The sequence below is a fragment of the Kogia breviceps genome, chromosome 2 (genome assembly GCF_026419965.1).
Source record: "Kogia breviceps isolate mKogBre1 chromosome 2, mKogBre1 haplotype 1, whole genome shotgun sequence".
In the NCBI taxonomy this organism is placed as follows: Eukaryota; Metazoa; Chordata; class Mammalia; order Artiodactyla; family Physeteridae; genus Kogia; species Kogia breviceps.
The window spans coordinates 179782022-179796199 of NC_081311.1; the positions used below are offsets into that span (position 1 = coordinate 179782022).

Here is a 14178-nt window from a genome sequence, read left to right on the forward strand (position 1 = left end):
AAAACGCTTTATTGTGCTTTGATGTTTTTTGATGACATCCATAGATGCATTCAGAGAGTACTATTTATTTATTTATTTACTTATTTATTGGCCATCATGCAGCATGTAGAATCTTAGTTCCCTGACCAGGGATCGAACCCACTCCCCCCTGCATTGGAAGTGCAAAGCCCTAACCACTGGACCACCAGGGAATCCCCCAGAGAGTACTATTTTCAAACCAAAATAATACAGAATGCATGTATTTTACATATACATATATAATATATACATAATAGACATATATCACAGCACATATATATACACACACACATGCTTATATTTACTTATATTTTTAAGGTAGATTATTTATTGTGCTGTAGAAAAGAACTCAGTTTCTATCACAGTTTTCTATTTCAAAGTTTTCCTTTAATTTGTAAAGATTCACTTCTGAGTACCAGGAACCTGACAGAGAAATCTAAGGTGGGAGCTTGCAACCAAACTTATTGTCCAGGGCATGGATTCGAGTTTCTAAATTGGGGTTAAGAAAACATTGTACACAGTCCTGAAAACAACGGGGCTCAAACCAGTTGATGAGACTTTTACTAAATTATAACTGAAATATTAAAATGCAGCTGAAGATCACCCAGAATTCAAATAGGAAAGATAAAAAGTGTGGGTTCAAACTCTAGGACAACCCTGGAAGTCTGATGTTGAGCTGACAAAAACATAAAGCAGTAATTTGTACTGTAATTTGTAAGGAGAAATAATCAGTTGCCTAAAAGCACTGGCAAAGTAAGTCTGAAAAGTACAATTGGGCTAACAGGTTACTCTAACCTCATTGTTTCAGATTGTCAGCCAGGCCTGCAATAATTAATGTCCCTCAGTTTTTTTTTTTTTTTTTTTTTTTTGCGGTATGCGGGCCTCTCACTGTTGTGGCCTCTCCCGTTGCGGAGCACAGGCTCCGGACGCACAGGCTCAGCGGCCATGGCTCACGGGCTTAGTTGCTCCGCGGCATGTGGGATCTTCCCGGACCAGGGCACGAACCCGTGTCTCCTGCATCGGCAGGCGGACTCTCAACCACTGCGCCACCAGGGAAGCCCAATGTCCCTCAGTTTTGAAATGTTTCTGCTATCTTGTCACTTCATGAGTGAGTGTAAATGGGCTCATTACAGGATTAGCAGATAAAATTATTTCTACTGTAATACAATAAAAAAATCACACAATGCTTTTTCATAAATTCTAAAAAGAAGTGAGATATTTTGGATTTGGGGATAATGATGAAGAATACGCTCAAGAAGAGATCATGCTTTACATCCCAGGTCCTGTCTTTCATCGTCATAGTATTAACCTAATCAGTAGCATAACATGAAATTCTTAGTCTAAATCACAAGTCAGTGAGAGAGAACTGAAGGAGACAAGGTATACTGGAAAGAGAATTTGTTTCTTGAGAGCTGAAACAAGCCATATGTCTCTGTCCAAGTCCAAATCTGTATCTGTCTATATCTATACCTATGTCTATATATGTATATTATCTTCATTTGGACTCATTTTGTTAACTATGCTAACAATTTTCCTGCCTTAATAGTTATTATTGTTATTATTTAAAATTCTTTTGTTAAATCCTAAGTCCTACAGGTAACTTCTTGGGCAAAAATTACTGTTAGGATCACAAATCGTACTCAGATTTCATTACGAATTATTCAGATTTCGTTTTTTAGAAGCATTTACAAAATAAATTCTACGCAACTTTTTTTTTTTTTTTTTTGCGATATGCGGACCTCTCACTGCTGTGGCCTCTCCCGTTGCGGAGCACAGGCTCCGGACGCGCAGGCCCAGCGGCCATGGCTCACGGGCCCAGCCGCTCCGCGGCATGTGGGATCTTCCCGGACCAGGGCACGAACCCGCGTCCGCCGCATCGGCAGGCGGACTCTCAACCACTGCGCCACCAGGGAAGCCCTACGCAACTTTTTGAGAAGACAAAATATTGCCGTACCAGCTGCCTTAATGTTTCACAGTATATTTTTCCATCTAATTCACCAGGTATGAGTCAGGCTTTCTGAGTTTGCATAGGTATGACGAAAATCATGGTAATTAATTATATCCATGTACAACTGACTTTTTTTTTTTTTTTTTTTTTTGCGGTACGCGGGCCTCTCACTATTGTGGCCTCTCTCGTTGCGGAGCACAGGCTCCCGACGCGCAGGCTCAGCGGCCATGGCTCACGGGCCCAGCCGCTCCGCGGCATGTGGGATCATCCCGTACCGGGGCATGAACCCGGGTCCCCTGAATCGGCAGGCAGACTCTCAACCACTGCACCATCAGGGAAGCCCATGTACAACTTATTTAATAAGAGATTCTCAACATACCTCATGAAGTCGGAGGTCTTTCTCATAAACAAGTTTTTTTACAAATGCGGCTATAAATATAACCCAGGCAACCATGAGCACGATTGGAAGGGAATAAGAGACACTGGTTAGGAAGCTGTAAGGAAAAACAAAAACAAAAAAACCCAAAAATCCAGTTACCAAAATGAATGTCACACTTGCAGATTTTAATATATAAAGAACACACTCCCTCCTACATTGAAATTATACTCCTGTTCTGAAATTGAGACTAATTATTATTATGACTCTTTCATTTATGAAGTGTGAAGCTGACTTAACAGTAAGTGCATGATTTTCTTGCCATACTGCTGCAAGAGTAAAACAGTTCTGGATTGTTAGATAAAATTGCCAAATTGTTTAAAGGGTGTTTGTGTATGTCAGGAAAATAATTATTATACAGATATAATTGCAAGGCTCTAAGCCCTTCTGTCTAAACTAAATTCTTATCTAAAAGGCAGATTTAAAATTAGATGATGATTGGTTTACCTAGCTAAAAGATATATCTTCTCAAATTACTGTATTTATCTACTCTTTGGAAGCTCATAGTTATTATTAAACCAAATTTCCCGAAACGAAATAGAATGAAACTCAAAATCATTTGATTGAAAATGCAAAGAACTTGGATTCCTCAAAATAATGCTCTAGGGGATGTTTCATAAACAGTATAGAAATGTTTTCTCTGGTAACTAGAGGGTTGCTGGAAGACTTCATTGGGCCCTAAACATATTCCTGAATGGCTGGCCCATAGTACCTGAATGTTCAAATGCAGTGGGGTTCTCAAAGTTGAGCATGCATCGAAATCACCTGAAGGGCTTTTTAAAACAGATTCTGGGCTCCACCCATGAGCTTCTGATTTATTATATCTGAGATGGGGTTTGGAATTTGCATTTTAAACAATTTCCCAGGTGATGCTGATGCTGCTGGTCTGGAGACCACACTCTAAGAACCATGATTCTGACATTAGCCACCAACTATGGGCTAAGGCAAAGGAGTAGTTTTCAATGAGAGAATCTCTAAATTGATCTGTTTTACATATTAGGCTCCACTGAAACTTTCATTTGCAGAAATGCCCCAAGGCCATTTTCTTTTTAATCTATAAGGCCAAGGAATTACCTTCAAGTTCCCCATGAAAAATGCAAATATTTATGGAACATGACATCATCATCATTCATTTTCACTTTAGCATCAGAGGTGTATCACCAACAGAGATATGAAGGATTTTTTAGAGGGGGAGAAGTGAGGGTTGGGGCCATATCCAGTTTTTTTGGTTCCTGGGAAACTGGCAAGGGGGAAGCACTTAAAGAATATTTGTTGAATTAATTTTGTCTTGGATCAGGTCCAGGCTTGATGCTGTTTCTGGCCCTGGAATTAGGCAAAGGCCTTCATTCATTAATAACAAATCCCCGCTAATGTTTCTTCCAAGTGACTGTGTATTTTAGGTTTAGTATAGTATGAAAGAGAAAATTCTGGTATTGTAATTAATGGACCAATGCAGTACCAGCTATTCAACTTCAGGCAATTTACTTGGATTTCAATTTTTTCATCTGGAAAGCATGGCTGATAATATCTGCTCTCACTTTATGAGGTTGTTTGGTGCAACAAATGAAACAATATATGTGAAAGCACTTTGTATGCAACAAAGAGTTTGTATGGGTACATTAAGGCATTATGTTCATACTCCCATGAAGAATGCAGAGTACAGTTACTTTACTCTTAAAAGAAACATACAGGTAACTACCATCTTAGGTACTAAAATTTACAAGGGGAAGAAAGTCAGAAGGAAAATAGATGAGAATTTTCATTTAATTGAAACCACAGGTCTTTACTATTCATGCAAGCCATTTCAGTTCACACATGGTTTAGGCAACAAGGTCCTGCTGGCTTCTACAATAAGTAGCTAACCTTGACGACCCGCTGACAGAATCATCACCTGTCTTCTCGTCTCACTGCTGCACAAACAGCTACATAACCTCATCTCTATAGCTCTTGACAACAGTCAAAGGAGACAGAAGCATTGATAGAAACAGAAAAAAAAAAATCCAGACCCATCTCAATTGTATACAGACTGCAATAACTGGGCTGAATAACAAGCACAATTCGTTTAAAGTAATATTCAGCCTCAAGCTTTTGTGTAGAATGAGCTTGAAAAACTTAGCCCAGCAACCTTATTTTGTTACTGTGGTCAGAGTGGAAGAACCATTCAGTGCTACCCTACTGGCAAGTTTCTTGACTATTCAAATTCAGTTGTCTAAAAGCATGATCTTTACATTTTTTGTTCATTTAGCAAAACCAATTTAGATAAAGATTCCTACCAAGTGAACTGAGAATACATACGATAGTTTCAGATAGCACAATATTTATCTCAGAGAGTTGATCAATAATGTTCTCTTAATCTTTTTCTGTAAAACTGACCCTACACTCACATATTTCTAAATTTGAGTTGGAAGGGATTTTAAGATTGTTTTGTTTAACATCCTTATTTGATTAGAGAAAAGTAAAACCAGTTGAGAGTTGGTAACATCAAAATCATGCAGCAATGCACTCAAGTCTGGAGTCGAACTCTCTTAATTTGGGGGGCCAAAGTACTTGGAAGGCTAAGGATTATAGTAAAGAAAACATGGATCATTTAGTAAGAACTTGAGCATCATTTGGGTAGTGATGAGCAGCTATAGTGAGCTGTGCCCTATACTGTGGATCTTTTCCTTGAAACAAGCATTTGACAAAGGTTTGGTGAACGTTATTCCTTTCATGTGACACATGCGAATGAATGAAAAGAAATGAATTCTAAAAAAGGTGGTTGATTATTTAAAATGCCTGGAAGTGCATTGACTTACTTGTCTTTCATGTAGCAGGGATAAGGAATTGCTTGGACCTGAACTGCTATTTCCTGGGAGTTCCTTCCAGTCTGCAATTCAATAATTGCTCTTTCAATACTATCCTGTAAGTAAACAAAAGCCCTGCCATAGATCTGGTTGTTTGACGGAGAATTGTGTGGCCCTGGGGCCCATATCTTGGCTCTTATGCTTCTTGTGGTCTGTGAGGTCTTGAGACTCATGCGGATGGTATATTTTACAACAGGAGGAAGAGAGACGTCTTCAGAGTCATAGCTTCTGTGCTGGCTGCTATTAGAAGGAAGCTTAAAAATAACACCTAAAAATAAAATGGCAACAACATCAGAAAGTTATTTTATGGTTGACATTATTCATTGTTTGGAGGGTACACATAGGGGGCAGCCAAACAGGCAACTGACTTAGTAATGTGACAGCAGGTCAGACTTCTAATTTACAGAAAAGATGGCTAACTGAAAGTGACAACCTCAGAGATTCACAGCAGGAGTTTGAGAAGATAATCACAAACTAAGTGGCCAGATTAAATATATCACTCTAAGCCACTTACTGAAATTAAACACACACACACACACACACACACACACATACAAATGAATAATCTTGACTGATTATGAGGATGGACTCAACTTCATCCTGTAACTATGTAATCCTTTACAGTTTTAATTTTAACCACACCAACAAAAATGACACATACTGAAGGCTCCTCAACCAATACAGTTGGTTGCCTACATGAAAGGTTCTCATTTCTAAGGACATCAGAGGGGACAGTGTCCTCCCTCCACCCCCAACTACTTTTCTGAGTTCTGGATGAAAGAAGTGAGGGAAGAATTTGGCCAATTTTAGTACAGAGAGAAGCTCAAATTCTAGTAGAATAACACTTACTTCCAAAGAGTTCATTGCTTTTGTAGAGTCTTTTAGCCTCTCTTTCCATTTCATCTATGCTTTTTGCTGCCTGAATACGGTCATATAATACACAGGAGGAAATATTTACTGTCAGGGAAGACAGTGTGTTAAGATGATCAATGAGGTCAATGCCGTTCTCTAATTTTAGCCTTAGACTATCTAAAGAAGAAAAAAAACAGACACAAAGCATATTATAATGTTGTGTTATAATGTTGTTTCTAGTAGTAACAGGACAAAATACTGATTTTTCTGGTAAGTAGTAAGGCTTAAACTAGATTATAAATAATAAGAACTTGTAGAGTTTACTCTAAAAATATCTAGTACTCCATATCTGGGAAAATGTAGCCAGTTGTGCAAATGTTCACTGAGGAGAATGTTGAACTAGTTACAGACACAGTAAACCCAAGTACAAAGAATGGTACAAACTAATTCAGAAGTATATTCTGCTACAATTTAATTAAACAAAGACTAAAGGTGAATAATTTTTTAAAATCTATCTGCATTAGTTAGGAAGAAAACTATGAACTAGAGGTGTTTGAATAAACAGAAATGCTTGCTTTGTTCAGGGAATGTAGATGTAAGAATTTAAGCAAGGAAAGTCTATGCAGAGTGTGTAGAACAAATAAATGACATCATTCAGTCAGTTGTGATACAGAATCATTTCTCAGGTGACAATCTATGCCACATAGTTACAACTTTCTAATACTGTTTGGCTTAAAACCTTATGTGAGCTATCTCTATTCATATCTGTATTAATCTAGATAAAATGATCAAGATTTTTTTCAGGTAATTACTCTGGAAGAAAGAGGATTTAATTGCTCTTCAATTTCATGATTCCTTATGAGGAAATCAACTGAGACAAAGGGTAAATATAAAATTGCAAGTTAATAAATCACTTGGCCAATTAAATTTTCAATGACTTGATCATCATGAATACTGAGAAGGCTGTGATATCATAAATCCCTCTTCACAGAACCCAAACATGTCTCTACCATCGTCCAATAGAAGACTAAATTTCTCACAGAGGGCAACTTCTTAAATGCACCTCTCATTAGAATTTAAAATGAAATGTTTTGCTTCATATAGACATTGGTGGGGGAGGGGTAAAACTGTGGTTGAACAGTGGCCTCCAGTGGCCACTGGAAATCAACACAACAGCAAAGGATTCTTCAGAAATGCTGGTAGATAGAGCTATGAAGAGTCAGTGCTCCCCAAATCCAAACTATAAAACCTCTTTGATACTAAGTTAAATATACAATTATACAAACAGTAAGTCTCACTGCTGTAGTCATTTTAACCTTCTTTTAAATTCTAAAACTCATCTCCTATATCTAAAGTTAGAAATAAAAAAAAACTATATAGGAAATTTGTAGTTTATCCCTGATATTTTGATCAAATGTTTCCTTACCCAAATGATAATTTAGAGAATAAATCACTAACATCTTTCTTTAATCAAACATGGTTGACTATCATAAAGTACATAAAATTATACAGAATATAAATGTAGGCATAATTCCTCCCCATTGGTTTACAACCTAAATCACACAAGTCCCAGTAGCACTGGGGAGGAGGGGCATTTGTTCTACTGCGGTCAAATTCTGGTGCTTTCAATCCCTTCCTCTTACCCATGGTTGCATAGCAACAGGGAATCAGACACAGACTTGAATTAGACATCTTGCATCCCTTATGTTGAAGGTGGGGATGTGGCAGAGGGAATGTAAAAGTTCAGACAGCTTTCTTTGATCTTCTTCTGCCTGTTCCTTTTAAATGATCATGAGAGGAGGAGCCGACCTTGAATAGTGATTTAGGTTTATTTTTGTGAGTCTCTGCATTGCTTTTGTTTTGTTTTTGCTAACTCTATAACTTCTTCTGGTTACATTCTGATTTAGTCAAAGTGATACTAAGGCCAGTGGAGATAAAATTATAAATGTAGCCAGAAATAAACCATTTCATCTTCTTTTGTCCTTAAAGACTTGCTTTTCATCAAGTTACCCCAAAAAAGTGTCCTCCTGTAGCAACCTACCTGTGATTGAAGGACAAGCTGCACTTATACAGAATATATTGCATTATAATTACTGAAACTAACTACAGGCACTGGGTATCAAAATAATCATTACTACTTGTAACTGTACAACTAACTAGGAAGAAGATGGATAGATAGATCCAGGATTTTACTTTTCTTAGGATAACTAGATAGAAACAAATACAGAAGAAAAGGAAAAGAAGATCTTATATGGCACAATGCTTTTCACATTTCTGACATGACAAGTAAATAAAAGTTTTGTGAATCTGGACTCACCGAGTTCATCCATCTGTTTCAAGAGTTCAATAGCATCAAGTCCCACGGAGAATTTTACAAAAACTTGCACAAAGGGGTTTCTTAGAGTATTCTAACAATATAGGGAATCAGTTTCAATACAAAAAGAAAACATGTTTAATCATCGTCTCTCTAATAACACCACAGTGAAATGAGGTACTGCTACTGGTCATTTTCAATGCACCATTTTGCAAAGGCTCCCAACTGATTTGTATTCTAGTCCTACTACTTCCTAGCTCAGAGGCTTTCAGCAAGCACTCAGCCTTTTCCAGCTTCAGGTTACTTTTCTGTAAAGTGGTATCTAATCAGATTAGTCAAATCTAACTTATTATGGTATTGTTTTATACTGTAATAAGTGCAGCTATGTGAACATGGAAAAATAAACTGATGATAAAACTTTACATGCAGTAACTCATGGAAAGACTGAAAATTTTAAAAAAAAGGTGCTTTAAAAATATAAAGTCTTTTTTAGCTATCTTGCAAATTAGGAGACATCAATTCTACCACTGTAGTTGTCTACTAGGTAATACTTATTGAGATTTTACTAAGTGCTGGACACTGTCTAATAGAGTTTACCTTACCTTGATTTTCTCACTTAATTTTCAATAATACCTAGAGGTAAGCACTATTATTATCCCCAGTTAATAGAGGACAAGGTTAGGGCCCAAGAAGCTATGTAAATTTCCCTAAGGATATACAATTAATAAGGGTCGAAAGGAAAGATGAAGGGAGAGACTTCAACTTGATTAAAGAAATGTTTATTCATCTTGTGTGTAAATTCATGGCCTAGTTTTTAGGTGAGCTAGGCTTAAGTTATTTTCCCTTTAGAGGACAGTTCAGTACTACTTATTATTCTGTCCTTCTACCAATATCTTGTTTTGTTATGGAGATAAATGATTAAGAATAATATGTATTAATAGTGCATATATATAATAGAATTAATTTGCTAAATCTATAGTTGCTGAGGAGTCTAAGAGTAGTTGGTAGCATGAAGACAGATGGCTATCATGCAGCTATACACTATGATAACCCAAGTTCTTTAAAATCTAACTATTTACCAGGAATTAATTTGCACATTGTGGAAAATCTGAATCAGAACGTTACTAATAAGGAAAGCACTGTGTTAGCTGCAGTTCAGAGACGATCCATCAAACTCTATTTCCATTCTCTTATCACTCCTGTTACAATCAATCCTGTCTATAATATATAATATTATTTTCAAATGCTTCCACAATATGGTCTTCACAAGTCTGTGGTTATCAATGGATCCATTTTAGAGTTTCATAAACTGTAGCAAGTATTTTAAGTCTTTTGCCTAAGAGTTCACAATGGCAAAGCCAGGCCATGTGCTAAAAGCTTCAAGTTTCAAATTCTGTACACATTTTCAGAACTAAGTTTTCCTCAATAATTGAGAACAAGAACTTATTTTGGTCTAGAACAAAATAAAGATACTCGCATTAGATGATGATCCCTTTATGGACATGGTCATAGCATTTCTTCTTAGCAAATTACTGTACTTTGGAACTGTTATGCACAGATAATGTCCTTTCTTAATTCACTGCTTTAGCCAACAAAACTTTCCTTAATGAAATAATATGTGTAGGATTTTTATCTGCATAGAAAAAAAGCTTTAGGAGAAAAGAGAAATTTTCCACTGAGGAAAACACATGTGTCAAAAGTACCATCCATGTAGCCTTTGTTATCTGAGATTCACTAAGAAAGGCCACTTAAAATATCCATTTGTGATTACCAGAGGTAGGGGGTGGGGAGATGGGGAATTGGATAAAGATGGTCAAAAGGTAGAAACTTCCAGTTATAAGATAAATATGTACTAGGGATGTAATCTATAACATAACTATAGTTAACACCGCTGTATGACATATAGGAAAGTTGTTAAGTGAGTATGGCCTGAGAATTTTCATCACAAGGAGAAATTTTTTTTTTCCTTTTTTAAAAAAAATTGTATCTATAGGAGATGATGGATGTTAACTAAACCTATTATGGTCATCATTTCATAATATGTATATATCAAACCATCATGCTATACACCTTAAATTTATACAGTGATGTATGTTAATTATTTCTCAGTAAAACTGGGGCGGGGGGACTGAGATTTAATCAAGACAGTAATGTGCTCAAGATCAGAGAAGAGTAGAATATTAAAATAAATGGACATGCTTAATATTAGAACTAAATTTAATAGTAAATTGTGGAGAAGATGTTTGATGAAAAGTTTATTTTGTATTAATTGTGTTAAATATCTATTTTAGAAATTAATTTTATCATTTTTAACAAAATTCAAGTTGTAATTGTAACTGTGCACTAATTGATAGTCAAAACAAAAACTGAGTAAAGCATCTTTTGCATATAAATTTTCTAACAAAGTTGTATGACAAATTCTTTGTTCTATGTTTAACTTCTTGATCATGATTATAAAGAAGGGCATTTTTGTTGTTGCAAAAATCTTCTAGGGCTCCATCAATTTTCCTAGGGCCTCTCTCAAGTCTTTGAATACACAAGCCATACTCTCTTGAAGTTCCTAAGTTGTCACCATTCCTGAAAATTTTCTTTTCTCCTATTGATAATGGGTCTAACTCTGCTGCTTGATGTTTAGCTGCCAATAGCTCTCTTTGTGATTAGAATATTTCCCCACACTACTTGCATCCTTTCCAGAAAACCCTGCATCTTTTATGGGAATTGCAGATTATACTTTTCAACTAGTGTGTATTGGATTTGAGTTGCACTGTCAAATCTTTAACCTAAACTAGAGTGTCAAATGTTTCGACCAAAGAACTCCCCAGATCTAACTTTCTTCAGAATATTAGTATTTTAGGAATTTTGGTTCGGTTAAAATAGCAAAACATAATCTAGAGAAATAAAATAAGCATATTTTAAGTAGTTTTTACTGCATTTAATTTTGGAAAATAGATTTATATCACTAGTTATGCCTCAGGATCAACTTGTGAAATGATTTATCTCTGAATTACATACAGAGAAACTGTGGTATAAGAGGTGAGGATGGTTACAAACATGAGTGACAGATCTGTTATCCTGTCTCAGATCTGCTCTCTGGAGCAGAGGCAATTTTAATCTGTTGAATATGGATTCTAAGTTACTATCTGCCCATTCACATAACGATGGTGATTAAAATCTCAAAGAATTACAATTCGTACAAAAGTGAATAACAGAACCATCTCCTACCTGGAGAATTGGAATCGTCTGGTTTAACAGGTGGAAGGAATTCATGAAAAATGGTGACTTTTCCACCCACTCTTGAGATTTTTCTTTTAATTCTGCCAGCTGCCTCAGAGTTACATTAGACTTGAAGAAACAGAAACAAATCTGGTCCATTAGTATTTTTCCTGTGTTTCAAAAAGGTACCTTAAGGTTGTTTTGTTACATAATTTCAAGAAACAGTTCTAAAAAGTAGAGTTAGTAGAACATTGTCAGAAATTTCCCATATGGTTAAAAGTTTTTAAGTGGCAGCTTTTATAGGATCCAGATCACTTATAAAAATTCTGGAAAATCTAGGGTTTACTTCATGTCCACAGAAAATTTACAGCCAAAAGCATGTCTTCTGGAATTCTCACAAGTTACCCATTTTTACCAATGGTACACTTTACTACCAAAGAAACATTCTAGTTCAAGGATATAAGAAGAAGAATACTTTCATGTATTGCTGGTGAATGTATATAGTTTATTTTGGAAAGCAATCTGACAATAGTCATTAAAACAGAATATAATATTCTTCAATCCCTCAATCTTGAACATTCACCTCTGTGAAATAAAAATACCACTGTGTAAAGGCGTAGGCACAAAAGTAGTTGTTGCCGCATTGCTTACGTGAGCAAAAAAAAGAAAAGCAAACACTAGAAACAAAAAGGATATCCAATAATTAAGGATTGGCTGAGTAAATTCCATGGTATGAAAAAATTTACAATCTTCAAAAAGAATGAATAAAAAAAATAGAATGAATAAACTAAATCTACTGAATTGGAAGAATTTCTACAAGGTATTGCCGTGTGACTAAAGTAATATGCAGAAAAGTATTATAATGAAACCTCATTTTAATAATGCAAACAATGACCATTCTGCATATGAATGCACACAGTATAATAATATATAAAGGATTAGAGGAATGCACATAAATTATATAAAGCCACATCCTTGAATGCTAACATTCATTAGTTTACATGAAAGGAAGAGCAGGATCAAGCAGGGAGAAAAAGAGGTGAGTCAAGCAAAAAGAAAAGAAAAAAAAAGACTGCACTTAGAAAAAAAGCATTTAATGACTTCATTTATGCAAAATTATGTAAAAGTGTGTAGTCAATAAAGCAAATAAGGTATTAAAACACAAACAGTGAAAACAAAGATCATTCTAGAAATCAGCAATGACTTCATGTTTATTTTTATATAGACCTCAAACTAATTTATATTTATATAAACTATAGTTTAATGACCAAGTAATGGTAAAGAAGAGTTTTTTTTTTTCACTCTATCATTTTAAAAGCATCAAGTTTATAATTCAAATCACTAAAGCCAACTTTAAAAGTGAGAGAGAAATGCTATTATGGTTATATTAGGTAGGTGATAAGTATAGTTACTATTAATAACGTCTTTCTCAACACCTATCCTCTATATAAGATATTAAGTTGTACAACCAAATATGAAGCCAATAATCTATAATTTAGCAATTGTTTTTGTTCAAACTAGTTACATAATGCCCAATATTGTTTTTTCTAGTGCTATTATTTTTACATACTTTGAAACTTAGATACTAGTTGTAGAAAAATTTTCTGCTTTTGGAGATAAATTGAAAAATCTGAGGTCTTGCTCCAACTAACCTCATTCTCAAGTGTTAACAAGGTTCATTTCTCTTCAAGGAGCTACCACCCAATCTACATTGTTTATACATATACAGGGCAGAAGTTGAGAACTGTTAAGAGTTTCAGAAAGCCAAAGGTAATAGTATGTAGGCTATAAAGAAATCTGAGCCAGCTAGACTAAATTTGGAAGCTGACTCCTTTAAAAATCATCTTAATACCCAAGATAGAAACTTTGAGTGATAATGGTCAAACCTTTTCCATTATTGCCTTTGTGACGGGGGTATATGGTGCATACACAATCCTTCCCAACAACATGGGTTTCAAGAAAGCCCAAATCACAGGTCCAGCAGGCATATTAATGATGTCTTTATAAAGAGAAAAGCAAAATGGTGCTGGAAAGAAAAAGTGTAATAAAACCATTTAATACATGCATTTAAAATCTATTCATGGTAAATTAACAAATATTATTGTTATAGCATCCCAAAATACATGCCTTATACTTCCTTTGTTATTAACAAATGTGATGCATCTGGTGTCAAAGTAAGAAAGCATAGTAACAAATCTTTTTTAAGTGTAAAACTTTAATCCAATAAGCAAGTGCATAGTAAGTGATGGCATTTTGCCAAGAGGAGTTAGAAAGGTTGAAAAGCACATTTCAGAATGTCTTCCAACAGATATTCCTCACCAGCCCTTAATTTTTAAAAATATGCAAAAATTTGCTATTGTACTAGATACATAAGAGCTGTCCAATAAATGTTTGTTGACTGAATAAGAAGATTCATGTATACATCAACCCAACAGCTATATTAAACATCCCTATATTGTTTGGAAAAGCTCAGCCAATCACATTTTACATCTTAAAGCTTATAGATCAAGTAAACAGCTTTGATGTTCCACTGAACGTTTATAGTTCTGCTACA

At 35.4% G+C, this 14178-nt stretch overlaps 1 protein-coding gene across 1 annotated transcript in view; it reads right to left on the minus strand.

The window, feature by feature from the left end:
- Positions 1–14178, minus strand: part of ABCA12 (ATP binding cassette subfamily A member 12) — a 189950-nt gene that overhangs the window by 61221 nt on the left and 114551 nt on the right. Inside the window, exons 19-24 of the mRNA XM_067026824.1 lie at positions 13511–13650; positions 11634–11753; positions 8415–8505; positions 6095–6274; positions 5198–5513; positions 2346–2460 (exon numbers count right to left, since the gene is read on the minus strand). Coding sequence (XP_066882925.1) covers positions 2346–2460; positions 5198–5513; positions 6095–6274; positions 8415–8505; positions 11634–11753; positions 13511–13650 — 962 coding nt within the window. The remainder of the gene's footprint in view (positions 1–2345; positions 2461–5197; positions 5514–6094; positions 6275–8414; positions 8506–11633; positions 11754–13510; positions 13651–14178) is intronic.